Genomic DNA, 27,310 nt, shown 5'->3' with positions numbered 1-27,310 from the left:
TTAGTTTAATAATTGACTTCCTAAATGATTGAGGTCAAATGTTCATGTTCAATGTTGACTATGTGTATTTTTGCAAAAGGAAGAAGTCACACGAAGGTTCCGTGTAGGATGTCCCTTGAATTTGTGTGGAAGTTGGACGTTTTCTTTGTGCTATCAGCAGCTCGTCGTGTACAGGCTTGAATAAATCACATTCTTGAACTTTCCTCTGATGTCCTACATCCTTGAAGTATGACATAGTGTCATGTGAGTGAGCAATGACGGAACTCTTTTGGCTCCTGATAGACTCCCTAGAACTGTGACGTAGGTGCTGCAGCGTAGTGAAGTGATTGCAGATTTAGACTGTTTAGTTTGCAGTTACACGCAGACGAATAAAGATTGTAATACTAAGCTCCGTGTGTGGCGTTGTCATTGACTGGTTCCCAGGCTGAGGAGGACTCCACAGCAAGCACTTCAATGCCCCTGATAGGGGTAGTAATCCCTATAACAATATTACAATACAAAAAAATTTAGGTTGAGGCCTCGGCAGCGCATGCGCTGCTGCGAGGCATGCTATGTTGAGGTATGATATACAAGCTCCACCTATTTCCCTGTTGATCTTTTTATTTGGCTCCTTTTACAGTCCCTCCTAAATCATTGCTTTTCATTTGTGAAGAGGCTGGTGATCCAGCGCCCCTAATGAAAAACTGTCTCACCAACGCTACCCAACACCACAATACTTACCATTAAACATAAATCACTCACAAAGGCCATTAACCAACTAGACAATTTTTGGGTGACTGAATCATGTGACCCAATTAACCAGAACTATTCACAAACTATTTACACATTTATATACAACTGCAGTTTATCTTTTCTGACCATGGTTTTAATCATATATCATTTTTATTAAGTCACTTAGGTAAATGGATCAACTAATGGTAACTAGACCATGAATAAACAAGACCAGCTTGTCGTTTCAAAATCTAATTTTATTTTAACTTTATTATTCAAGAAAGAGCATTTTATTGAAAATCTTTATTGATTAGCAATAAAAGCAGCATTTTTAAGGGAAATGATTTATTAGACTGACATCTTCAAAGTAAATCAGTAAGCATGAATTAAAGCAAACAACAGTTTCCATTCCCTCAAAACTAATTCCCTGACTATTCTTGCTCCACCTAAAAAGGAAAAATCATATTAAGTCTGCTATCCTTACGTGAGTCAAAAATCCGACAGCATGTCACGTCAATCAGGAATCGTGAGAAGCGCCCTCCTGCTCATGGGGCCAGGTTTTATACCTTTCTAACTAGCTAATCTTCTCTAAATTGTACACTTTCTTTGCCATCCAGTGTTCCCATTGACAGTCTTATGACAGTCCATATTAGATCATCACCGTTTCAACACCAAGATCGGGCTTTTCTTAGGCTCCATTGTCCTTTGCTTTTCGTGACATTTAGCTTCCTCGAATGTGTTACTTTTCACTCGAGTTACAGTTCAACTTCCTTACCTTGGCAAACTTGCTGGCTTCCTGTCCTTGAGCCTTTCTCCAAGAGTACGTTTAACACAATTCATTTGACTGCGTTTTTTTCTCTGACAAAAAGAATGTCAACGTGGTAAAAGTTTTCCACTTCTGAAACGTGCAAGGCTCTTCTCTGGACAAGAATCGGAACGCCATTTCTCAAAATGCCTTTAGGCCTCACTCGGAAACTATTATTTAAACAAACACAAGACATCAATTAATTAGAGAATTGAGACCCATTCTGTTACCCACCCCCTTTGCTAATTATTAACCCGTTAATTTATGTTACCTAGCTGAGCACACAAAGCAGCATTTATATCTACCTTCTTCTTTTAGGCCGCAAGGAATCTTCCACGAGCTTTTGTCACAGAAAAGACATAAAGACATAACATAAGCACACATAATAAGCACATGCTATTAGTTAGACAGCCGCATTTAATACTGACAAAGACAATAGACAGGGTTAGTTTATTATTTTCTACACACTTGCAACATAGAGCACATTAGTTAGTCCCTCGTGTTTCTTGTGTAAATGCATTTTTAAAACTAAGTTGATTAATAATTCATCACATACTCGTTAATACTGTTATAATTATTATGGAAGTTTAACTTTGCGAGTTTGAACAAAATATCATTCAGTACCTCGCTCCATCAACTCCCTCATCTGGTGATTTCAAAATCACCAAACTACACACCCAAAATTTTAACAAAATTTTCAACCCTTTGAACATGTTTTGGACATTCACAGTATTAGTGTTTCTAAACCTTTGATTCAGCTGCTTGTTTGTAACTCTCATAAGGGGACCTACGAAACTCTTCTAATTCTATTTCTTTTTCTTGTTCTTTTCTGAGTTTGTAAATTCTTTTCTTTTCCCTTAGATATTTCTTTCTCTTGTGTAACACGCAACTAATTTTTAACAAAAATATCACTATGACTATGACTATAAGAGGACACAGTATTTTTCCTAAAATTGAACTACCAATCTCTAAAAACCAGTTTCTGATTGCTGCAAATCTTTTGCTCAAGCGTTCTGAAAAGTCTTCATCTTCTAAAGGTACAACTTCTGCATGTAATTCTGTAATATTTTTAATATACATCTCGATGTTTTGACTCTTGTCAGGAATATATGTGCAGCAATGCTGAACATGTAATATTCCACAGACTCCTCCCTCTTTAGCTAATAAAATGTCTAATGCAAGACGGTTCGGCATTACCATCGTTCTCATAGCAATAAGTTTAGTATTTACTAATTGGAATCCACTAGCAGTATCAGTAGACAATCTGTCAACAATTGTAGACATTTTTCTGATTTTAACTGCATTCAGGGTTATACCCACCAAAGGTATTACTGCACCAAAAATATCTCCCAAAATTTCTGAAAAGCTTTCCCGTTTAAATCTATTCAAATGATTGCTTATTTCAAATGAACCCTTTACATTTCTGTCTACATGAAAAATCTTTGGGAAAACTAAACCAACATAACAAGTCCCATACCAGTGGTCTGGGAGATTGTAGTAAGCTTTGCTCCCACAGACAAAATAAATTCCGGGAAAAATTGGATCTTTACCTCCTTTAAATCCCCAACCCCCTAGGATTTGATAAATATCTTCACATTGATTCGCACCTACAAAATAATTATCAAATAGAGTATTATCTCTTCTAATACAAAGCTTTCCACTAACAGGTTTATCTATATGAATTGCTACATTCTCAGTTCTACCATTGAGCTTTTCATCCTCAATCTGCCAAAACTTAGATTTGGTTTGTTTCAGCATCTCATTTCGCTTATAGATTGCCCTTCTCTCTTCAACCATGTTTAAGAAAAAATGTTCTTCCGTCCTCAACTTACATGTTAAATTGTTTCTAAAAGCATACTCATAAGTAAGTTCATTAGTTACTATGAAAAATTCCCTCATCTGTTTAGCATGTTTATGTTTATTCAAGCTTTTATCAACTTTTAAATTTGCAAACATTTCATCATAATTAGAGTAATAGTACTCTAAACGACCTGTCTGATAAAATAAACTAGCTATTACGCTACAAGTAATTCCATAAGTAAGAGGAAGCATATTATAAGTCACCCCCTCAGAGACGGAAGCGGGTAACTTCACACAAATGTAACAATCTTTCACATCCATTACCTTAACATATTCAGATAAAAGTCTTGAAAAGGTATTACTAGAAAAATCTCCAACAGATCTATCTTGGTGAATCTCTGGTTTGTGCTCAATAACTTTATTAGTCTTGCCTACTATATCATGATTGTCTTGATTAACCACAACTTTACTAGTCATATTAGTCTTGTACATCTCCTTATCAATTCCAAAAGGAAAAATAACAGCTAAAATTAACCACACCAAAAGTATTAGAATCACACATATAGAAGACATTTTACAACATCTTCTTAAAATAGAACATCTCGAAATATTATTAATAGAAGGCATCTTTACTTTGACACAAGAGCCTTTTAAAACAAAAACAACATTTTTTTTATTACTAAATATACACCCCTCTTTTTTTTTTTTAAAGTAAACCCTATTTTTTAACAGCTTTTCTTCGACCTTATGTCTTACATTGATGTGTTTTTCCCAACTAACACAATTTCTTCGACCTTGTGTACCTAACACAATTTCTTCAACCTTGTGTCAGAACAAAATCAGTCATTGTCACTTGTATCATCTAAATCTTCTTGACTACTGCTATTTACTTCAACTACTGGTGGAATAATTATATAAGTCCCCTCAGGTGACTTATACTTTTGATTAGGCTTTACTACTCTCTTTGCTCTACTGCTAATCACTTCTATTCTTTTTCCTGCTTGATTTTTCTTATCTGAGTCTCCTCCTTTTTTACTTGAGACTTCATTAACCTGCTCCTTTGATCTGTTTACTAATTTGAATTTCAGACTCTCATTTTCAACTGGCCAGTTATCTCCCTTTCTAAATAATTTCTTCTTTGGTTCAGTCAGGTTACACTCTGCTCTCCAAGCTCTTTTCCTTGAACTTTTCACTTTGGATTCATCATCACTCTCATCCGTTTCGCTTTCTGTGATGTCAATTCTAGATCCAGGTACTTCTTTACTCGGCAGTTTCACTCTGTTAGGAACATCATCCTTACAGCTGGTACTCGGAATTTCGTCTTCTTCTTCTTCTTCAATTACTTCCAACTTACCAGTTTCAGAACTTCCGTTCCTGCCTTCAGAGCTTCCAATCTGCTTTTCAATACTCTCCTGATCTTGAATCACCTCTTGATCAGACTCTTTTTCTGCTTCTTGATCTAGCAGATCTTCATCATTTTCAGAGTCTTGTACCACAATTTCTTCAGTATCTTCATTCAATGCCTCATTCGCAATTGAATTTTCCAGATGTCGCCCTTCTTGTCGATCTTCAGAATCTGGATCTCTTTCAGGTTCTTCTTCAGAATCTGAATCAGCTGTAGTGTCACCTTCGTCAGGATTTTCAGGAGCTGGCACACGTATGGTATGACTAGCATGAATCCATCTCTTCAATCCTCTACACTTTACTGCATTTTTTGTGACAAGTATCACCTGTCTTGCCTTCTGCCACCTGGGTACTAGGCAATTTCTTCTTCAGTGAACCTTTGTTCTCACCCAGTCTCCTGGTAACAGATCATGAGCTTGTTCCTTCTCTTTGGTAATCACTTCAGTTCCCATCTGATGGAACACAGAAGTCACCACGTCAGATAGGTTCTTGCAGTACTCCAATATGACGCTATCATTAATGCTCATAAGTTTACCAACTGGTACAAATGCTTGTCTCATGACTCTGCCCATGACAATTTCATGGGGGCTCAAACCTGTTTTTCTATCTGGAGTACTTCTCAAAGACATCAAAACGAGTGGAAGTGCATCAGTCCACTTCATTCCTGTAGCTAAACACATTTTTGCTATTCTGTTTTTTATAGTACCATTCACTTTCTCAACAACACCTGATGCTTCTGGTCTGTAAGCACAATGCAGCTTCTGCTTTATGTTCAGTGCTTCACAAGTCAATTTTAGCAATCTGTTTTTAAAATGTGTTCCACGATCAGTCTAGACCGTCACCGGAAATCCATACCTTGGTATGATTTCTCTTAAAAGCAATTTTGCCACAGTAACTGAATCATTGTGACGAGTTGGAAATGCTTCCACCCATCTTGAAAACAGACAGATTATCACCAAGACGTATCTTAACTTGTTATGAGGTGGCATGTCAATGAAATCCATCTGTAATCTGGTAAAAGGACCACCCTCCCGTCCTATTGTTCCCATGCTCACAACTGTTTTTCTGTTTGGGTTGATCTGCTGGCAGATCAAGCATCTCTGACAAAAAGATTCTGCAATTAGTCTGAACTTTGGATTATACCATGTATGCCTAAATAATCTAATCATTGAATCTCTTCCAATATGCCCTGGACCATGATACATTCGAGCCATATCAGCAATCATGCTATCTGGCATAACTGGTCTGTCATCTTTGTAAACCCAAATCTCATCTTCTTCTCTGTCTGCAACCTGCTTTTAACCATGTGTCGTTTTCCTCATCATTTGCCTCATCTTGTAAATCTTTTACTCCTTGCCATGTCTCAACTACAGATGTTAGCATAAGTGAGTTCAAAACATGTTCATTGTCTTTTTCCCGATTAATGGACATATTATTCTTTGCGCAAAATCTTGCAATTTCATCAGCATATGCATTTCCTTTTGTCATGCAATCGTCACCTTTTTTGTGAGCTGTGCATTTTACCACATCAATTTTCTCTGGAAGCTGAATACCATCGATCAGCCTTTTTATCAATTTTGCGTTCCTGATAGGAGTTAACGCAGAAGTTAAATAACCTCTCTGAGACCAGAGCTGGACATAGTCATGGACTACGCCATATCCATACTGACTATCAGTCACTATGGTAACCTTTAACTCTTTACCTCTTTCACATGCACGAATCAAAGCAATCAATTCTGCTACTTGAGCTGAACTAATTCCTTTGAGACAGGAGGCTTCAATTACATCTGCAACTGTGCAGACAGAATATGCTGCACTCAGAACACCTTCATCTGTCCTTAAACATGAACCATCGACAAAATAAACATAATCTGATTCAGTTAACGGGACATCTTTTATATCCTGTCTGGGTTTAGTGCAATATTCTAATACATCCAAGCATTCATGATCAATATCATTTTCATTTCTGATTTCTGTTACAGTACCATCAGGCAATAATGTGGAAGGATTTAAATTCACACATCTTGAAATCGATACATTATCTGATCCAAGGATAACCTTTTCATATTTTGTTAATCTGTTACTTGTCAAATGCTGTGTTTTACTTCTAGTAAGGAGAATTTCAACTGAATGGGGTACATATACTTTTACAGGGAATCCCATTATTATTCCTTCACTTTGTTCTAGGCTTACACTTGTTGCAGCTACTGCTTTTAAGCAGCCTGGTAATGTCTTTGCAACAGGATATAGAACAGCTGAGAAATATGCTATTGGCTTTCTCAGTCTTCCATGTCTTTGAATCAGAACTGATAAAGCACATCCTTCTCTTTCACTGCAATATAGCTCAAAGTCCTTCTCGCAGTCTGGCATACCCAATGCTGGTGCTTCACACAAACTTTTCTTTAATTGCTCAAAAGCTTCTAACTCAGTTTCTGTTAGGGTAATCGGATCTTTTATATCTGCTTTTGACAATCTCTGCAGTGGTTTTGCAATTACTGAAAATCCCCTAATCCATTGACGACAATAACCTACCATTCCTAGAAACATTCTGACCTGTCTCTGTGTTTTTGGAGGTTGCATTGCCTGAATCATTTTTATTCTCTCAGTTGTCACTTGCCTGATTCCTTTTGCAATTCTGTGACCAAGATATTTTACTTCTTGTTTGCAAAACTGTAATTTTGCAGGAGACACTTTATGTCCCTCATCTGCTAAATGATTTAAAAGAGTAATGGTATCTGTTACACAGTTATCTCGTGTTTTTGCAGCCACAAGGAGATCATCAATATACTGCACTAACGTTGATTTACCAGGTAAATCTAGATTTTCCAAGGATTTCTTTAGCAACTGATTAAAAATAGATGGACTTTCTGTATACCCTTGAGGGATATGACACCATGCTAGGATACGGTCTTGGAACCTGAACGCAAATATTTGTTGGCTTTCTGGATGCAATGGAACAGTAAAGAATGCGTTATAAAGGTCTATAACTGTATACCATTCTGCATCATGCGGAATCTGATAAAGAATTACCGCTAAGTTAGGCACCACAGGGCAACATGGAACAACTATTTTGTTTACCTTTCTCAGGTCTTGAACAATTCTGAAAGTTCAACTTGGCTTTTTGATTCCCATAATCGGTGAATTACATGGACTACTCTCAATTTCTTTTAGAACACCTTGTTTTATGAATTTATCAATTACAGGTATAACACCTTCAATAACGTCTGCCTTCATTTTATACTGAGGAATGTTTGGAAAATCTATTCCTTGTTTTACTGATATTTTTACTGGGTCTACATTTTTCATCAAACCCATTTCATTACCAGTGAAATCCCAAATTTCATCATTGACTGTCTCTTTTAATTCTTCAGGAAGATTATTTTTTATCAAATACAGGAAACACTTTATTTTCCTCTGCTTCAACCATTAACATTGTTAACTTATAAAGCCCATCTTCTTCCTGAGTTTGGAGATCAATACCATCCGGTGAGCAATATATTTTACAATTCATCTTACAAAGTATGTCCCTTCCTAACAGGTTTACAGGACTGCTGTTACAAACTACAAATCTATGCTTATCTTTAAATTTACCAATTTCAACTTCAACTGGTTCTGTTAAATCTGTTTTAATTTATTGATTAGCTACTCCAACTACTTGGATCTTGTCCCCGGAGAGAGGTAGGTTTTCTATTTCCACTGATCTAACAGTAGAACGGGTAGCACCAGTGTCCACTAGAAAAGTGATTTCTACATCATTCACTTTACCATTTACAAATGGACCAGCCTGATCTACCTCAAGAGTGGCTCCAAGCACACACTCTACCTCCTCTCTCGGGCACCGTCATAAGTAATCCTAAGAATCACTCCCTCCATTTTCTTTCAACCAATACTGTTGAGAAACCTTTGACACATTCACTCTTGGCAATCTGTTTACCTGTTCACCTCCGCAGAATCCCGTTTCTGTATTGTACCTCTGCACATTTACACAATTTGGAAGTGGCGGTTGTGGAATCTGACTCTGCTGATTCACTACCTGTCGCTGTAGCTGTTGCTGCAGATTTATCTCATTCTGCATCTGTGGATTTAATGATGCATTTTTAAAATTTCTGGGCAGATTCTTACATTCGCGCTTCCAGTGTCCAATTGCGCCGCAATTAAAACATGGGATTTTTTGCTTTAATTCTTCAATATTTCACATCAATCTTGGCTTATTAAAATTACCTTTAAATTTCCCTTGATTCTGATTAGCATTTTTGTTTTCTAGAATTGCTGTTTGCTGTTCAGCTACCTTCACATGTGCCCACATAGCTTTTTCTTTTAACTTATTTTGTTTAGCATCTATTTCATCACTACAGTATTTTGCTTTTCTCAAAATGTCATCTACTGAAAGCGATTGCCAGCCAACTATTTCAGAAATTCTCAATTCACCAATTTCAGGTCTTAAGCCATAAACAAATCTGTATATGAAATGGCTCATATCTTTCCCACGCAATTTTTCATAACCACTGTATTGTTTAAATACTAGCAGTAATCTTTCATAAAATGGGTGTACTGATTCTTTTGGCTCTTGATTTGTTCTATCTATTTTAACCCAATCTACTTCTTTCGGGGGAATCTTGTTTTTCAACCACACAATGACCTTATCGTACAGATTCATAACATCTGATGATGGAGCAACCATTACCTTATCTCGAGCAGGTTCTTCTTTAGGCCAATCTATAGAAATTTTACGTTCTGTCCAAAGATCCGATGGGACAATTATGTCAAAGAATCCATCTAGATCAATCCACAGAACCTTTGAAACCTTAACAAATCTATCTACCTGTCGATACCATTCCACAGGTTTTTCTCTCAGCTGAGGAAAATCATTTGTGAACAGTAAAATGTCCTGCCTTGTCCAAGGAACATGCACATAGCCTCCTCCTGGTATTTCTCTCATAGGAAACTCATTAGCTACTTCTCCTCTTTCTCTTTTTTCTTCCTCTCGTTTCTTTGTCCATTTTACTCTCCACTTACTTAATTCACCCAATCTTTTTAGAAACACAATTAAATCTTTTATATGAATAATTCTTCCTGTGGTATTCATATTTTCAATGTCTTTTTCCGAGAAATCCACTCTATAATGATTCTGCAAATTTTTCTGCCTGCTTAAATCTATTTCTAATTCAGCAGCCATTTCCTCTAATTGATCATACTTGGTTTTCGTTTTCCATTGTATGCTTTTGCAAATAAATAATAATTCATCATCTTGATATAGCTTCAAATTGTCAGTCCCAATAGTACCAATAATCAATTCTTCCAAATCCGCCTTTAATTTAGCAACATCAAGTAATTTAAATTCTGGGCTTTGTGGGGAATTCGTAAAATCTATTTTATTTATGCTCTTTTCCAGAGTTACAGAATCAGATTTTGCACCAGATGGAGTTTTATTTGACAAACTTTGATTAAAAGTTAAGTCAGGCATCATTGTTTTCTCTCGGTGAATGTCTGATAAATCTGAATAAAATTTTTCTGCCACTTTCTGAATTTCTACATTTAATGGAACAGCCAAGGCTGAATGTCTAACTTCTCTTTGATCAAATACTGGAAGAACAGGTCCAATCGTTACTGGTACTGTTACTGCTTCCATACTTTTAGTTAACTGCTGTATTATTTCATCTTTTGATCGAAAATATTCCGAAGTGTTTGGTAATTCCTCACATCTTTCTGTTCTCAATACATTTCTTGAGGTTTCATTTCTCTGAACTGGAGTTTCAGCATAATTTCTGTTTTCCCCTGATATACTAGAATTAGATCTTGTTTCTATTCTTTCAGGAGTTTTTCCACTATTCTGATTTAATCTGGGTGATATCTCATCAATAATTCCTCTTGGAGGAGCACTTGGGGAAGTTCCTCGAGGAACTCTTGGGGAAGACCATGAACAAACTGGTTGATAAGGTGGCGGTTTCGGTTTTGTAACATACATTTCTTCTAAAACTGCATCTTCTAATTCACTTTCTTCAGCATTATTGTTATTCTTTTGAGCACCCTTTTGATCAGTTGCCTCACCAAATCTCGCTGGATACAGACCATCAAACATGTTACGTCTCCATCGACGCATTCTATCCTCATGAGTTTCTCTATTAATGTCTAATCTAGTACCTCTTGTTATAACTCTATTCTCTCGTTCCAATTCAAACATTTCATCCTCCCATTCAGTTAAAGCTTCAAATTGTGTAGGTCTAGGCTTTGGTTCAAGAGTCATCATTTTTTCGCTTAGGTTTTTCAAAACCTTAATATTAAATGATCCATCTTCCGGCCATGCTAAAACACCATCATTCTTGGTATAATCCATCCAATTCTCAATCCAAAAACAAGTATGATAACCATATTCGCCTAACATATAAGCTGCAGGTGTTTTGTACTTATGAAGTAATCTTCCACCTCGCGTTTCAATTTTCTTGTCAGGTTTCAATTTATTTTTCAATTTCTGAGACCAAGAAAGCTTCTTTTTCTCTTTAATGTAATAATAATCCATATTTTAAACAATTCCGCTTACTTCGGAATGGATCGTAATTATTTCTTTGTTGTTACGTAAAACCAACCAATCCGTGCGCGAAACTCACCGACCAGCCAATCAGGTTAAGCTACGTCACTGCTTTGTTCAACCAATAGAATTACTGCTTTTCAGAATAATCCAATCAGCTGCAAGCCTCCCTAATCACATGAGCCAATCAGTGCGCGGTTACTGTGACGTATGTTAGCCAATCACAGCGCAACACTAGTGACGCATACTGCCGCTGCAGTTTCTCTGTCTTCGCTCCGCTGTGACACTGACACCTCCTTGACAAAATATTTTCACAGCGCCATGTTTTACTAATCTTTTCAATGGAATTCAGTTAGTAACTCCACAAAAACAAACCATTTGTCTGTTTCGCTAAATAAAGTAATAGCTTTCCCAGTCATTCAAGTATTCTTTGCGTGAAATAGACGACGCTATTCTCACAGAATATTTAAATTCGTTGATAAAGTAAGGCTACTCTACCCTTCTAACAAGTAATAACAAATGTGTTACTCTCTGAATGCACATACAGTAACAATTCAAAGTTTCACTCTATTGTATATTACAAAATCATTTACACACATTCAAACGGAAAAATCCCTAACCATACATACATGAATCCTGGTAGGACTTTAACCTATGCTAGAAAATCCTCACTCGCCAGTAAGATAGACGACGCTTCCTTACCCTTCACTCAAGCTTGGATAAATTCTACTACTTTTTTCACAGTGAGTTTTAAAACAGGCTCCAAGTCCCTATACTAGAAAGCTACAAATTCATAGACAATCCTCACTATACATTCTACCTTACACACCTAGAATCCCTAAACTTATGCTGTACGTCCACAACACTAGTGATATATGACGAATACCACTATTTGAAACAGAACAAATGCACTGTGCAACTTCACCTGTTACACTACTCTTGCCGGCACAACTAGGAATTTTCACACTGCTGGAAAAAACCTTTCGACTACAAATAACAACTGAACAGACTCAACATATGTTAAACATCGATCCTATATGATTACCATGTAGCATGTCAGTTACCAAAGTAACCGTAACTCTGCTACCAAGGAATTGATCCAGCGCCCCTAATGAAAAACTGTCTCACCAACGCTACCCAACACCACAATACTTACCATTAAACATAAATCACTCACAAAGGCCCATTAACCAACGAGACAATTTTTGGGCGACTGAATCATGTGACCTAATTAACCAGAACTATTCACAAACTATTTACACATTTATATACAACTGCAGTTTATCTTTTCTGACCATGGTTTTAATCATATATAATTTTTATTAAGTCACTTAGGTAAATGGATCAACTAATGGTAACTAGACCATGAATAAACAAGACCAGCTTGTCGTTTCAAAAACTAATTTTATTTTAACTTTATTATTCAAGAAAGAGCATTTTATTAAGAATCTTTATTTATTAGCAATAAAAGCAGCATTTTTAAGGGAAATGATTTATTAGACTGACATCTTCAAAGTAAATCAGTAAGCATGAATTAAAGCAAATAACAGTTTCCATTCCCTCAAAACGAATTCCCTGACTATTCTTGCTCCACCTGAAAAGGAAAAATCATATTAAGTCTGCTATCCTTACGTGAGTCAAAAATCCGACAGCATGTCACGTCAATCAGGGATCGGAAAGCGAGAAGCGCCCTCCTGCTCAAGGGGCCAGGTTTTATACCTTTCTAACTAGCTAATCTTCTCTAAATTGTACACTTTCTTTGCCATCCAGTGTTCCCATTGTCTGTCTTATGACAGTCCATATTAGATCATCACTGTTTCAACACCAAGATTGGGCTTTTCTTAAGCTCCATTGTCCTTTGCTTTTCGTGACATTTAGCTTCCTCGAATGTGTTACTTTTTACTCGAGTTACAGTTCAACTTCCTTGCCTTGGAAAACTTGCTGGCTTCCTGTCCTTGAGCCTTGCTCCAAGAGTACGTTTAACACAATTCATTTACCTGCGTTTTTTCTCTGACAAAAAGAATGTCAACGTGGTAAATGTTTTCCACTTCTGAAACATGCAAGGCTCTTCTCTGGACAAGAATCGAAACGCCATTTCTCAACATGCCTTTAGCCCTCACTCGGAAACTATTATTTCAACAAACACAAGACATCAATTAATTAGAGAATTGAGACCCATTCTGTTACCCACCCCCTTTGCTAATTATTAACCCGTTAATTTATGTTACCTAGCTGAGCACACAAAGCAGCATTTATATCTACCTTCTTCTTTTAGGCCGCAAGGAATCTTCCACGAGCTTTTGCCACAGAAAAGACATAAAGACATAACATAAGCACACATAATAAGCACATGCTATTAGTTAGACAGCCGCATTTAATACTGACAAAGACAATAGACAGGGTTAGTTTATTATTTTCTACACACTTGCAACATAGAGCGCATTAGTTAGTCCCTCGCCTTTCTTGTGTAAATGCATTTTTAAAACTAAGTTGTTTAATAATTCATCACATACTCGTTAATACTGTTATAATTATTATGGAAGTCTAACTTTGCGAGTTTGAACAAAATATCATTCAGTACCTCGCTCCATCACTGGTTAGTCCCTCCTTGGTACCACCTTGTCTGCATTTGTAACCTCCCATAATGACTGGACCTTTTATTTGTCGTATTACACGGTCCGCGTTTTAAGTTGGTGAGCACTATTTTGTTTAATGAATAATGGGAACAACAGCTGGCTGCTTCTTGTATTTGCAGCGCGCCCACACAGCACTCGTGGGACAAAGGCATCTGCTTCTTGTATGGTGCACTAGGTGCGCTTTCACTTTTAAAGTGGCTGCTCCCACACAGCACTTGCGGGAAAATGACGTGTGCTTATTGTGTTTAAAACTTTGAAGCTGAGCGTGGCGCCTGCTTCAGGGACACCGCGCTCTCTATCAGCTTTTTTTTAAAAAAACTTTAAAGCTGAGGCCTGCGCCTGCTTCAGGGACATCGCGCCCTGTTTAAGCTTTTTTTTAGGTCGAGCCTGGGCAGCGCACGTGATGCTATGAGGCCTGCTGTATTGTTTACTTTAATGCTGAGCGCGGGGCCCACTTACGGGACATCACACCGTTTTTTTTTTTTTAGTTCAAGTGTTTTTATTAAAATATAAAGTGTACAAATCAAACGTTGTATATACAGTACATAATGAAACGCGGCGCCTTGTCTTCAGAGAAGAGAAAAGGAGAGAGGAAAGAAGAAAGAGGGGGGTCTATGCCTCGCCCCTTCCGGGGGTTGCGTCAGGTGTGCGTCGAGTAGTTCCCACATCTCCTCCTTTGGGTTGTGTTCCCTTGAGAACTTCCCGGTTATATTGTCTGCTCCTCTGAGAAAGGTAACCCAGTTCATCCAGGTCTTAAAGTTTGCTTTGGCAGTGTTTTCCCAGTTTGTCAGGATTATTTTTAGGGCAGCTGTAAGCAGTATGTCCAATAGGTCTCTTTCTGCTTTACTGTTTAGGTCTGCTGTCATGTATTCTGTGGCTAGGCTTACAAAGCTGATTGTTAGGTCTTTGTTGAAGATGTCTTTTATGAAGCTGTTCACCCTCGACCAGAACTTCCTGACTTTGGGGCAGTTGAAGATCAGGTGTTCTAGGGTGCCTTCCTCTTTCCCGCAGTTCCAGCAGCTGTCTGTGTCTCTTATACCAGCTTTGTGTAGTTTTGCCGGGGTCCAATAGGCTCTGTGGAGGAGCCAGAATTTTGTCTGGGCTAGTTGTGGGGTTATCTTATTTGTTGACGCCGAGCGCCACAATTTGCACTTTTCGTCGTCGTTTAGCTGCCTTCTCAGGAGCTGTTCCCATGTGTTCGTTGTTTCCTTGTTTAGTGCAGATGTGGTTGGGCTGAGGAGCTTGTATAGCTTTGCCGTTTGGTGGCCCGTCGTGTTCAGGTTCTGCATGTATTTGATGATGGTCGGTTCTTCCTTGCTTAGGTTTGCTTTCATTATGGCTGTTTTGATGTTCAGGAACGGGTATAATTCTCGTTCTGAGAGCCCGTGTAATTGTTGCAGGGTTTGGAATGTTATTGGTGAGTGTTTTGCTTCTAGTTGACTTGGTAGGGTTATTCCTTTCTCTATCCATGTTTCGCTGAGCAGTGTCCTCCCTTGGTATGTTATCTTTGAGTTAAGCCAGATTGACTCCCATGCTGTGCCTTTCATTTTCCGTGCCATTCGTTTGTCTATTTTCATTAACGCCTCTCTGGTGTGTCTCAGGATTGGGTTGAGCCTTAGGGGGTGTTTGTTCGCGGTGAGTAGCGCTATGGGGTTAATTCCTCCCAGGATGTTCCTTTCCACCTCCAGCCATACGGGTTCATAACTCTGGGTGTTGGCTAGCCATAAGGTTCCTTGCTTCGCTAGGCATGCGGTCTGAAAGTTTTTAAAGTTCGTTAGGTTAAGGCCCCCCTGGTCTTTCGTCAGCCTCAGTTTTTGAAGGTTGATTCTAGGTCTCTTGTCTCTCCATATAAAGTTGTTTATGAGTTTGTCTAGTTTTTTGTGGAAGGTGTCCGTCATTGTCAGTGGTAGCATGCTGAGTGTGTGGTTGATGGCGGGCGTGATCATTATCTTTATTGTTTCGAGCCTGCCCCACCAGCTTATGTATTTGGGTGACCACCGGTCCAGTCTTTCCTTTATCTTCTTCAGAACTGCATCCTCGTTGTGTTCTAATGTGGATTTTAGGTCTCTCCCAAATAGCAGCCATAGGTATTTGAGGGGTTTTGTCTGCCACGCCAGTCCTGAGTCACCGAGTACATCTTTTGTGGTGTGGATGTTCATTGGTTTACATTCCGATTTGTCTTTATTGAGTTTGTACCCTGAGGCTTCAGCGTATTCTCCTATTGTGTTCATTGTGTTTAAAACTTTGAAGCTGAGCGTGGCGCCTGCTTCAGGGACACCGCGCTCTCTATCAGCTTTTTTTTTTAAAACTTTCAAGCTGAGGCCTGCGCCTGCTTCAGGGACATCGCGCCCTGTTTAAGCTTTTTTTTAGGTCGAGCCTGGGCAGCGCATTTGCTGCTATGAGGCCTGCTGTATTGTTTACTTTAATGCTGAGCGCGGGGCCCACGTACGGGACATCACACAGTTTTTTTTTTTAACGTTAATGCTGAGCACGGCGGCCGCTTCACGGACACCTTGCTCTGCTTTTTTTTTTTTTTACTTTAATGCGGAGCGCAGAGACCACTTCAGAGACACCGCGCCCTTTTTCAGCTTTTTTTTTACTTTAACGCTGGGCACGGCAGTAAAGTTTAAAGTAAAAAAAGAAAAAGCTGAAACAGAGCGCGGTGTTCCTGACGTGGGGCACCACGCTCTCTGTAATGCATTAGGTGTTACATTTTCCAAACTTTGACCCATTGGTATGGTAAATGACAATGCTTTTATTATTCCAGTTTTTTTAAACCCATGAATAAAAGGCATTGTCATTTGCAATGCCAATAGATGAAAATTTTGCAATTGCAAGACCTATTGCATTGCAAATGCTTGTTGCATTTACTATCCTACATTTGAAAAAAAAAAGTTTTTTTGAGGCACTAGGGTATTAAGCGATTTGCCCAGAATCACAGGATGTTGAGCCGAGCCTGGACGCGACCCAGGTTTATTGGAAAGTCAGGTGTTCCGGCCGTTTAGACACTATTTCCAACCTGTTTTTGGTTAGTTTGCGTGAGAGCTACTCAACTCCTTCAAGTAGGCAAATGTGAAATTACCGAGGCGAGCAAACATTTCGCCATGGAGACCGCTGCCACTGATGACTGACTACCAAGGGTGAACGTGGGTGGAGTCGAAAGTGCCGGTCTCCGACGTAGGATTAGTTTACATTGGAGACGGTTGTCAAGGAACGAACTCTGTAACTTGGCAACCGCAGAGCGCGAGACGCTCAGAGGCCACAGCTGATCTGCGCGCGCAGGCAGCACCCCCTCGAGCCAAAGCGCCGGGGTAAGCAGCGCGCGGACACAGCCCAAGTCGCTCCCGGCACCCCCGTACTTCCTCTAGCACCCCGCGATTCAGCGCCATCATGACGTCGGTACTTCAGACCCAAAAGGAGATGACGTCTGGCAGCGGGACCTACACCTTCTGCAGCCGACCCCGAGTGCTGCCCAACCGCAGCAAGTACCGCGGCATCCCACTAACCACGTGAGTGTTGGGGCCCTCATAGTGGCGGGGCTGACTTTGACGTGTGTGTGGGGGTGAGGGGGCGTTGTGGAGGGTCCTATCTGTGTTTGTTGAGGAGAGGTTTGGTCATATCTGTTCTTGTTTGTATTTACATTATTCAACACTCCTTGCCCCACCACGGCCTTCCTTATAGAGGAAATCTGTTTAGCTCAAATTAGATATTACCTTTTTGTCCTGAACGATATGCATTTTTTTTTTGTTTTTGTTTCTGGGAGGGGTTTTTCTGTTTTGCGATGGAATGAAACTGGAAACGGTGGCAGAACTCGTGTGTCTCGGAGGTGAGTTAGAAGAGCGCCTCCCGGGGCAAAGCGCCTTGCTTTGCATGTCGGAAGAACAGTGATGGGTGGGCTAACCTCTTTTGATTACCAAAGGCCATATTACATTTTTTTGTTTGTTTCTTTGCTTTACTGAAACACTACAAAACTGGATTAACTATGTGTGAATCATATATGCTAACATTCCCGTTGTGAATGAATGAATGAATGAATGAATGAATTTGAAACTTATATAGCGCAAAACTGCCACCCTACGGGTATCCTGGCACTTAGAAAAATAAATAACCACCACAGCAGAGTCAAATTGTCAGTGAAAGATACTAGCGACCCGCCCTTGGAAATAGCCAAGTTTTCAAGTTCCTCCGAAAGCAGGTCAGAGAATTGGCCTGTCTATGGTTCTGGGGCAGCTCATTCCATAGGCGTGAGGCAGCCACGCCAAAGGCTCTGCCCCCCATCCGAGATCTCTTAAATCTAGAAGTTGTAATCAGATTGGCAGTTTAGGAGCGGAGCTGTCTCCCAGGGTTATACCAGGTAAATAGCTCCTGCAAGGGGACTGGGCCCTGGCTATGTGCTGCTCTGTAGACAACTCAAAGAGATTTAAAACAGACTCTCTCCTTGATAGGCAGCCAGTGAAGATCTCTCAGGGCCACCGTCGTTGATGACCCACGCTGTCTGTTCAGTACCAATTTTGCTGCCATGGACTGGACTCTCTGCAACCCCTGCACAATATATTGTGGTGCTCCCAAGTACAGGGAGTTGCAGTAGTCCAGTCTACTCAGAATTATACTTCTCACTACAAGAGATTGAGTATCTTTTGGGAGTAGTGGAAGAACCTTCCGCAGCATGCGCACACCTAGGTTACGCACCACTTTGGCCGGAGTCAAAGGTTCATCCTCGGGAGTAAGTTTAAACTCCACCGGTAGATGTCGGGATATTCTAGAGGCAGGACAGTATACCACCTCTGTTTTCCCCCCATTAAACTGTAGGGAATTCTCCCTGAGCCAACCAGCAGTCTGGTGCATACACTCCTGGAAGGTATCCATATATACCGCATATTTTCCTTCCAAGGAGAACACCAGTTGGGTGTCATCTGCATAGTTGATCAGGTCAATCTCATAGGATTTGATAATAGAAAATAGGGGCCGCAGGTAGATGTTAAAAAGAATTGGGCTAATTGCAGAGCCCTTGGTGCCCCATGCAATACTCGGGACTTGCCCAAGGTGAATGGAGTCAGACACAACCTGTTGTCTTCCTGACCAATAGGAAATTAGCCACTTCAATGCAGGTCCCTTAACCCCTATGCTTTCCAGTCTCTCCACTAGCACTGTATGGCTCACTGTGTCGAATGCGGCTGACATGTCCAATAACACTAGGACAGAGGAGTTCCCATTGTCAGCACGCATTCGCAGATTATTCATTACGGTTACCAAAGCCGTCTCAGTGCCGTGTCCCGGGAGGAAGCCAAATTGGTCCCTGTCCAGAAAGGAATTTTCCTCAAGATAGCATGATAGAATTCTGCTAACTGCCTTCTCTAAGATTTTGATCGGGTAAGCAGGAGGGAGATTGGTCTAAAATTTGCTGGATTGGTGGGGTCCAGAGATGGTTTTTTTAACAGGGGGGTCACCACTGCTTGCTTCCATACCTCTGGTACCTCTCCTTCCTCCAACGACTGAAAACAGATCTTCCATAGCCAGGGGAAGATTTCTTGACCAAATGTTTTCCAGATTTTATGTGGAAAGAGATCTAGCGGGGAGCCCGAGGAAACGCTCTGGGCAAGCTGATTAAAGAAATCCTCCGTTAGGGCTGGAAAAATTTCCATTCACAGATGTCTGTTTGGCAATGGACCTAAATATTTAAAAGAAATATTCATACCTTACACACCCAGCCGAACCCTGCGTTCTAGCAGCCAGCAAAAACTTCAGGTTCCCATGATAAAAAAAGCATGACAGGGAGGGCGAGCCCTGCCGTACAAAGGCCCTATTCTCTGGAACCTATTGCCCCCTGCTCTTAAAAATACAGCCAATTTTCTTTCTTTTAAAAAATCCCTGAAAACCTTTTTATTTGTCGCTCGCTAGGCCTCTCCCCTCATCCCTCTGCATTGCAATAGGTATTCTGGCTCTTTGTGGATATGCATAAGCGCGGAGATATCCTTCCGAGGATTGACTTCCTGCGCTATACAAGAACACAAAATAAATAAATAAATAAATAGAGGCATCTACCTGAGGTCCTGTATTAGACTTCTGAGCTGGAACCTCCCTACTGCTAGGACGTAGTTCTCCAACAATTTTATTTATTTTTTCTCTAAAGAAAACGGCAACCTCGTCACAAAGTTCCTGTGATGCGACCACCTTATTGCTCGTGCAGGCGGGGTTAGATATATTCCTAAAAATATTGAAAAGCGCTTTGGTGCTATTTGGAGCTTGCAGGATAGACTCAGCATAGTAATCTGCTTTGGCCTTAACAATAGACTCCTTTAACTGAGTCTGAGCTGATTTCAAGTCTTTTTTGTCTGATTCTGAATAGGCCCTCCTCCATTTTCTTTCGGCCTTTTTACATACTGTCCATAGTTGTTTTAGCTCATCATTATACCAGGGGGCAGATTTTTTTCCCCTGTTTTTAAGATGTTTTACCGGAGCTAGTAAATCAAGGGTTCTAGCTATATATTTACAGTAGGTTTGATAATTTTCCCCAACAGAGACACAAGTAGTGAAGAGATTCTGATCAGGGAGGCCTCGATTATGAGCTAGGTAGAGCAGAATCACCATGTGGAATTGGGAATTCTGTGTGGTTTTACGACTGGTAAAAGCAGTTCCAAACAGTTATTTCCTAATCCATGGGGTTTAACTCATAATTGCACAGTTCTAGTGTGGTGTTGCATCACAGAAATGCCAATTCTACCTGCAGTGTTTCTACCTTGCTAGAACAATGCAACTCTTAACCATTGGCGTATACAAAAGAATCCATATTTGTTCCCAAATGTTGGCAGGCATGCTCATCAGTAATGCACAGCTCGATTGCTGTAGCACAGCAAGTATGACCCCCAACTGGCCCTAACCATTACTGTTAGGTTTACTCCCTGAGCAGAACAAAAGTTACAAGTGAAATGCTAACACTAATTTTAGCCATTGGAATCCACTATGGATTTTTTTTTTATCTATCATACAAGAGGAGGAGGAAGATTGAGTCTAATTCCATGTTTGTTACTGAAGGTGGCACGCCAGTTGTATGGTAATGTCGTGGTGAGGGAAGGCAAATGAAGCATAACCTTGTTTGCTGTGTCACTGCCTAAAGACATATTGACCTTTGTGGCAAGTGTCACTGGTCACACAAGGTGTGTTTAATTTTTTTTACAAGATTCCCAGTGTAGGTTGAATACTGGGCTTTCACAGCGCAAACTCACTGACAGGTTCAGGGCACCCAACAATAAACAGAAGCAGGCAACCATTTCAAGGCACGCTAATCACATGATGAGTGTGATCTGAGTGTTTTGAAACAGACCCTTTTCAGTATCGGAGTGCTTTTGAGCACCCCTGCATCAGAGATCTCTTTTAAATATTGCCCTTTAAAATGTGCTTATTATCCTTTTCTTTAATGTTCACCCAAATAAGCTCCATCATTTGTTACAAATCACACTCAAGTTACATCAAGTTTATTTTATTTTATTTAGTTCTCTACTGAGAACAACAAATATTTATACAAATGAATAAAAATCCATCTGTCATTAAAAATTGGTTAATTACTAGGTAATCGTTCTAATAGAATTTTTAAAACGTTTTTAAAAATGTAAACAGATTATAACACACAAATTCATTTGGAGCTGACTTAAAAAGCAAGATCAAGCTCTGAGCAGTTGTGATGTTACATTTTGTTTGAATTGATTTTAAGAATCACTTTCTAGCATCTACAAGTGTCGAGTTAGGGCAAACAAACAATACATGTTTCAAGTCTTGCACACCTCCATTGCTGAGGTCACATGAACTGCTGGCATTTTCATTAAAAGTCCATTTAGAAGTAGAAAATCTAAGAGGCAGAATCTCGAGCCGAAGTAATATTATGCAACGCGTGACTCAATTCTTTAAATTAAAACGAATATAGTGTTGCAATTTCTTATATTCTATTGTCTCAGCATAAAGTTCGTAATGGTACAGTTTAGTACAATGTTGGATATCAAATTCATGACTGATCCTTGGTATTAAATGTTTTGGGAAGAGCCTTAGATATGCAGGAGTCCAGGATTGCAACAGATCAATTGTAACCTTCAATACTTTGAATGCAATGGATAAGTTTTGACTAAAAACGTACTTCGATGATCTTTGGTAGAAATGCCCATTTTATGATATTGGTAATTCCTCTGGCATATGAACTGACTAAGGCGAACAGGCGTAGGGCTTGTACAGGAACTGCTTGATGCATTTTAATCAGTTTCCAGAGGATTTTCCCTTCTTTAAGTTGTGTTTGTTGCCATTGTCTTATTGGAATATATTTGGAGGGTATACCATAAGATTGGTGGGATCTTAGAACTGAAAACCTGGAGAAGAGAAGAAAAGTGCCAGTGTCCGGTGAAGGAATATAATCGTTGGAGTGCTCCAACGTGAACATCTGTTTTGTGGCTCAAGTGCTGCAGATGAGGGGAGTTTTGTATAGAATGTGTAAAAATTCGCCCTAAGTAGATATATTCCTTTACGACTTCTAACGATTTTCCCCCTAATTTCCAGTTGTATTTTGTGTATTGTTTCCTTTCTCTAAAGGGAACGATTTTCGTTTTCATTATGTTTGACACTCAGGATATGTATTGATGAAACTCTGGGGCCAATGCCTGTTTTCATCCTGATGATATAAAGGGAAATGTAAGGATGTTTTTAACATAATTGCTCAGTGCTTATGATAATTAGACAGAATTAAAGTTTGTATTTTGGTTCATAAAATCAATTATACATTACAAAACGTAAATCGACAGAATAAAAATAAATAAAACTGTATTGACGTTACTCAAGCCCTTTAAGATATTTGTAATACTTGGCATGTTTCTGAAATCAGTTTTGATAGAGATTCTAGAAGGGAATGTTATGCTGCAGGTGGATTTGGAATGTTCATCGTCAAAGGTTGACAGTTTAACTGTAGTTGGGGCTCCTGTGTGTCTGCTCTCCTCTACAATGTACCTCTATTGTGGTAATAAACTTATCTGCACATGTCTGATGGACCAGCTTTGTTAGCACAATTTGTTGGCAACGAGCTGAGCTATATTATGTTATGTGAGTTTGTGGGATTCTGGAGCTCGTGTCTTTCTCAGGGCTCAAGAATGCTACGAGGTATTTGAGGGAGGAATGCGATGGGAAGCAGGGGCGGCTCCTCCACTAGGGCGGAGGAGCGTTACCCCACTGCTTTCTCTCAGTGCCAGAAATCCAAAACATAAAATGGTAATAACTAAAAGATATTACTGTTTTGTATTTTCTTTGCGCATTGCAGGTGGGCGGGTGGGTTGGGCGGCTCTGCTCTTTGTTTGTGGTTAATAGAAGACAAGCAAAATGCAAACTTTATTTATCTGTTTCTAGACCTTATGTTTTAGGCTTTTGGTATCAAGTTGAGTTGGGTATACTACTTGATCCCAATAGTCCAGATCTGGTGTTAAGTACAGATATGGGAAAGGATGATGGGAGCAGTGAGTTTTGTAGTTAAGTCCCCCAAAGTGTTCACTGGTCATGTGGGAGAACTTAAAGGATCTTCTCACAAGATAGTTTTAAAAGAAAATGCTTGACCTTGCATCCACAAATTAAGGAACATTCCTATGAGTGTCAAAGATGAGGTGATTAGTGAAATCCAGAAATTGGTAGACATAGAGATTATTGAGCTGGTAGATTCCTCGGATTGGGCAACCCCCCTTGTCGTAGCACGCAAGTCGAGCGGCAAGATCAGATTGAGTGTGGACTTGAGAGAACTTAATAAAAACATTACGTAGATTTATTTCCTCTTCCCAGAATTTTGGAGTTATTGTCGGTCACCAGGAACATAGAGTGGTTTTCCACTATAGATTTGACTTCTGCGTGCCATCAAGTTTCCCTGCATAAGAGCAGCAAACATCTTACTGCTTTTATCATCCAGATTGGTACATTCCAGTTTAAACGGGTTCTCTTTGGATTGGCATCGGCTGCTTCCATGTTCCAATGCCTCATGCACTTAGTGTTTAAGGATATATAACAGAATTGCAGTTTTTTAGCAGATGTCCGTTAACAGTGGAAGATGAAGTTAAGAATGATTGGGATAATTGGTTGGTGGCGACAATGTTTGGAGAAAAATTGCAAAGCATCACTCATGAAGAATGAATCAAGGCCACTTCCCAGGATGAGGTTTGAGGCACTGTTAATAAATATATTCAGGGAGGTTTGCCAGGGAAAGCTCACTTACGTGAGGATTTGACTCCTTTTTGGAAAGTTAAGAACAAGTTGTCTCTTGAAGAAGAGTTGTTGCTTAGAGGAGGCAGGATAGCTCCGCCGAACAAAGTGATCAATCTGTGCCACGAAGGTCACCTAGGAATAGTGAAAAGCAAAGGTAGAGTTATACAGGGAGAGGTGTGGCGCCGCGGCCAGGGCGACTGACGCTGGAATCTGGGGACCACGGTTCGATCCCCGGCTCCGGCGGCAGGTTAGCCCAGCACCATGTGACTCTGGGCAGTAGCTCGCTTAATCTTCCCGACGGCCCCCAGCGCCTAGAGACCCTTGCGGGTGATTGTGCGCTTTACAAATGTGGACTTTACATTCTTACTGGTGGCCTGGAGTGGATAAAGAAATAGAGAGGGTTGTCAGAGAATGCGTGAAGTGCATCAATTCGGATAAAACTTTAATCTCTCTCAAACCATCTTTACACCCCATTACTATTCCGAGTATGCCATGGGAGAGAGTGGGGATTGACATTTTTGGTCCAGTGAAATATATTAATGGTATGCAAAAATACATTCTAGTATTGATTGATCATTTCTCTAAGTGGCCAGAGATAAAATGGTCCAAAGGGCGGATTCTGAAAGCTTGTTGTGTTTCATGGGAGTAGTCTTTGGGCGTGAAGGGTAGCCGAAAGATATAATTTCAGATAGTTTGTGGCTGATTGGGGAAACATCCTTTACAATGCGGTGTTTACACCGCTCAACCTTAACGACGCAGGTATTACAATGCAAGTCATTACTACGACTTGCGCTGGATGGCGCTCTTGCTTAAGGAATAGTTTGATTTTCTATTCCAACACCTTCCCTACTGTTACGTGGGGTGGAGTTGGAATAGAAAATTAAATTAATCCTCAATTTAGCGCCCTCCAACGCAAGTCGTTGTAACGACTTGCGTTGTGAAAACCGCGTTGTAAAGTACCGCGGTCAAATTGATCGCGTTGTACTGAGGTACATCCGGTTGATTGTTTCAAGAAGTTCGTAAAGGAAACAGGAATTGTACATAGAACTACATTCCTTTATCACCTTGAAGGAAATGGAAGCATTGCGCACTTTAAAAGGGTTATAAAAGGTATTATTGAATTGTCAAAAAGCAATAGTATGGATTGGAACTATGAATTAAGGAAGACTGTGGGGGCATACAAGGTTACCCTGTGGGAGTCCACAGGACATTCCCCATTTGAATTGATGAGAGGAAGATCACCACGTACTAAAGACAATATGGATGGGTGAATTACACAAAAATGGTCTCAAGGTCCACAAAGAGAGTGAAAGATTCCCTTGAAGTGAATGAGGCAAAATACCAAAACAAATATGACCAGTTATATGGGGTGAAAAAGTGGGTTTGCATGTTGGTGATGTTGTAAAAGTAAAAAAAAGGGAGATTGACTTGCAAGGGGGAAAATAAATATTCTACTCCACTTAAAGTAGTTAAGATTTTAGGCAATTCAGCACTGCTCAGTGATGGTAAGGTGTGGTGGCATGCAAAAGGGATTGCATTATTCAAAGGGAGCGGGAGAGCTGGGTTGGAAGGAGTTGATCCGGGTAGGGACAGTAGTTTGGACACTGGGGTGTGTACACAACTGGGAATGTATGACTGGGTTGAAGATGTAATCCCCTTTAGGGAAGTGGGTGACAATTACCCACCTATACAGGTCTTAGTGTCACCAGAGCCCACGGCGTGTGTACAACCCATCCCTATGTTGCAAGAAGATGGTGTAGGCGAAACGTATGGTGTAAGTCTTGAGTGTGGGGGACACAAGAGTGTGATGGACATAGTGAAAGTGGAAGTCACTAGGGCAGGGAGGACATTTGTGGAACCCAAACGCTTGGAGGAATATATTACACAGATATGTAATTAATTGTTATTTAATTAACTGTAGGTGTACACCCTCTTTAGAACTGTTTCTGAGGGGTAACCCCCTCTGCTATATTTCGGACTATCTTTTATTTATTTTTTGTTAAGGGGTGTATTCTCTCCTCATTGTTAGATAATTAGCAATATTTTAAGTTATAGTTTTCTTTGTTATTTGTAGGGAAGAGGAAGTGTTATGTTATGTGAGCTCGTGGGATTCAGGTGCTTGTGTCCTTCTCGGGCTCGAGAATGCTACTAGGTCACTGATGGAGGAATGAGACTGCTGGCGGGCGGAGGCGGGTGCGCGTCCTTGCTCTTGTGTTGTATTTAAGGTTCAAGTTGAGAATAAAGCTAATTCGGCTTAAACAGTGTGAACTCCTCTTTGCAACAAGCTACACAGTGGGGCCCAGAACCTGTCTTGCAACCAGATTCCTTGAGTGAGGTTGGTGTGTACAGTTGTGCGATAGTGTTTATGTTCCTTCAGGTTGGTGCATGTTCTTCCAGTGTTGATGTTCCTTCAGGTTGGTGCATGTTCTTCCAGTGAGTCCAGGGGTGAATACGCAACGCGAGGGAATAATATTCTACATCCACTGTAGTGTCTTTTCGTGTTGGTGCGGCCTTTAGTCCTCTGCTATTGCACATCGAATCTGGCCTCCAATAGAAGATTAAAGTCAGTGGTCTCGTTTTGCGTGGCCGCCATCTTGGGGATATAGTTGGTGTAATCCACTGACTGTTTCATCAGCACACAAGCAGCCATTTCAGGGCTCACTCTAGTACAATAAGATGTGTCTTAGCGCATGCCTGCTGTGCATCATGAAGTTAGGCAGCCATCATAGTTGTACACGTTGTACGTTGTGGTGAATGTGTAGAGGTCTGTGTGCTATCTTTTGTCCATCAGGGAGAATAAGCTGTTACTGTGGACATGCGTTTCCTAACAGTGATGCACACACATTTAAAGAACCTGTAAGATTTTGTTCAATGAAGTGAGCACACATTTACAGATTGATGGGAGCTGCGTGTGGTCCCCTATGGTGATGCACACACCCTTTATGGATGGCTAAGAATCTGTAAGTCGTGTTCTATGGAGTGTGCACATTTAGCAGTGGATGTACATTTTGCGGGGAGCAGAGTGCATGGCCTTATGGGGATGCACACACCTTTTATTAACGGCAGTGCTAGTTTTGACTTTGTTGTCTATTCACTGACTGTGGGTCACACACCTAATGGTAGTGGCAGTGATAACGTGGATGTCTATGTGCGTTCCATAATGGTAATGCGCACACCTTCTTCATAACATAATTAAGTCTTTTCACATCCTTG

General features: G+C 40.1%; 1 protein-coding gene across 1 annotated transcript in view; it reads left to right on the top strand.

Moving 5' to 3' along the window:
* Positions 1–17,137: 17,137 nt before the first annotated feature.
* The window catches only part of RSPH3 (radial spoke head 3), a 124,622-nt gene continuing 114,449 nt past the window's right edge, over positions 17,138–27,310 (top strand). The window contains exon 1 of the mRNA XM_078646992.1: positions 17,138–17,391. Within this exon, the coding sequence (XP_078503118.1) occupies positions 17,273–17,391 (119 nt within the window). The 5' untranslated portion in view covers positions 17,138–17,272. The remainder of the gene's footprint in view (positions 17,392–27,310) is intronic.

The sequence above is a fragment of the Lissotriton helveticus genome, chromosome 6 (genome assembly GCF_964261635.1).
Source record: "Lissotriton helveticus chromosome 6, aLisHel1.1, whole genome shotgun sequence".
In the NCBI taxonomy this organism is placed as follows: Eukaryota; Metazoa; Chordata; class Amphibia; order Caudata; family Salamandridae; genus Lissotriton; species Lissotriton helveticus.
This window is presented reverse-complemented; position numbering and strand designations above follow the sequence as displayed.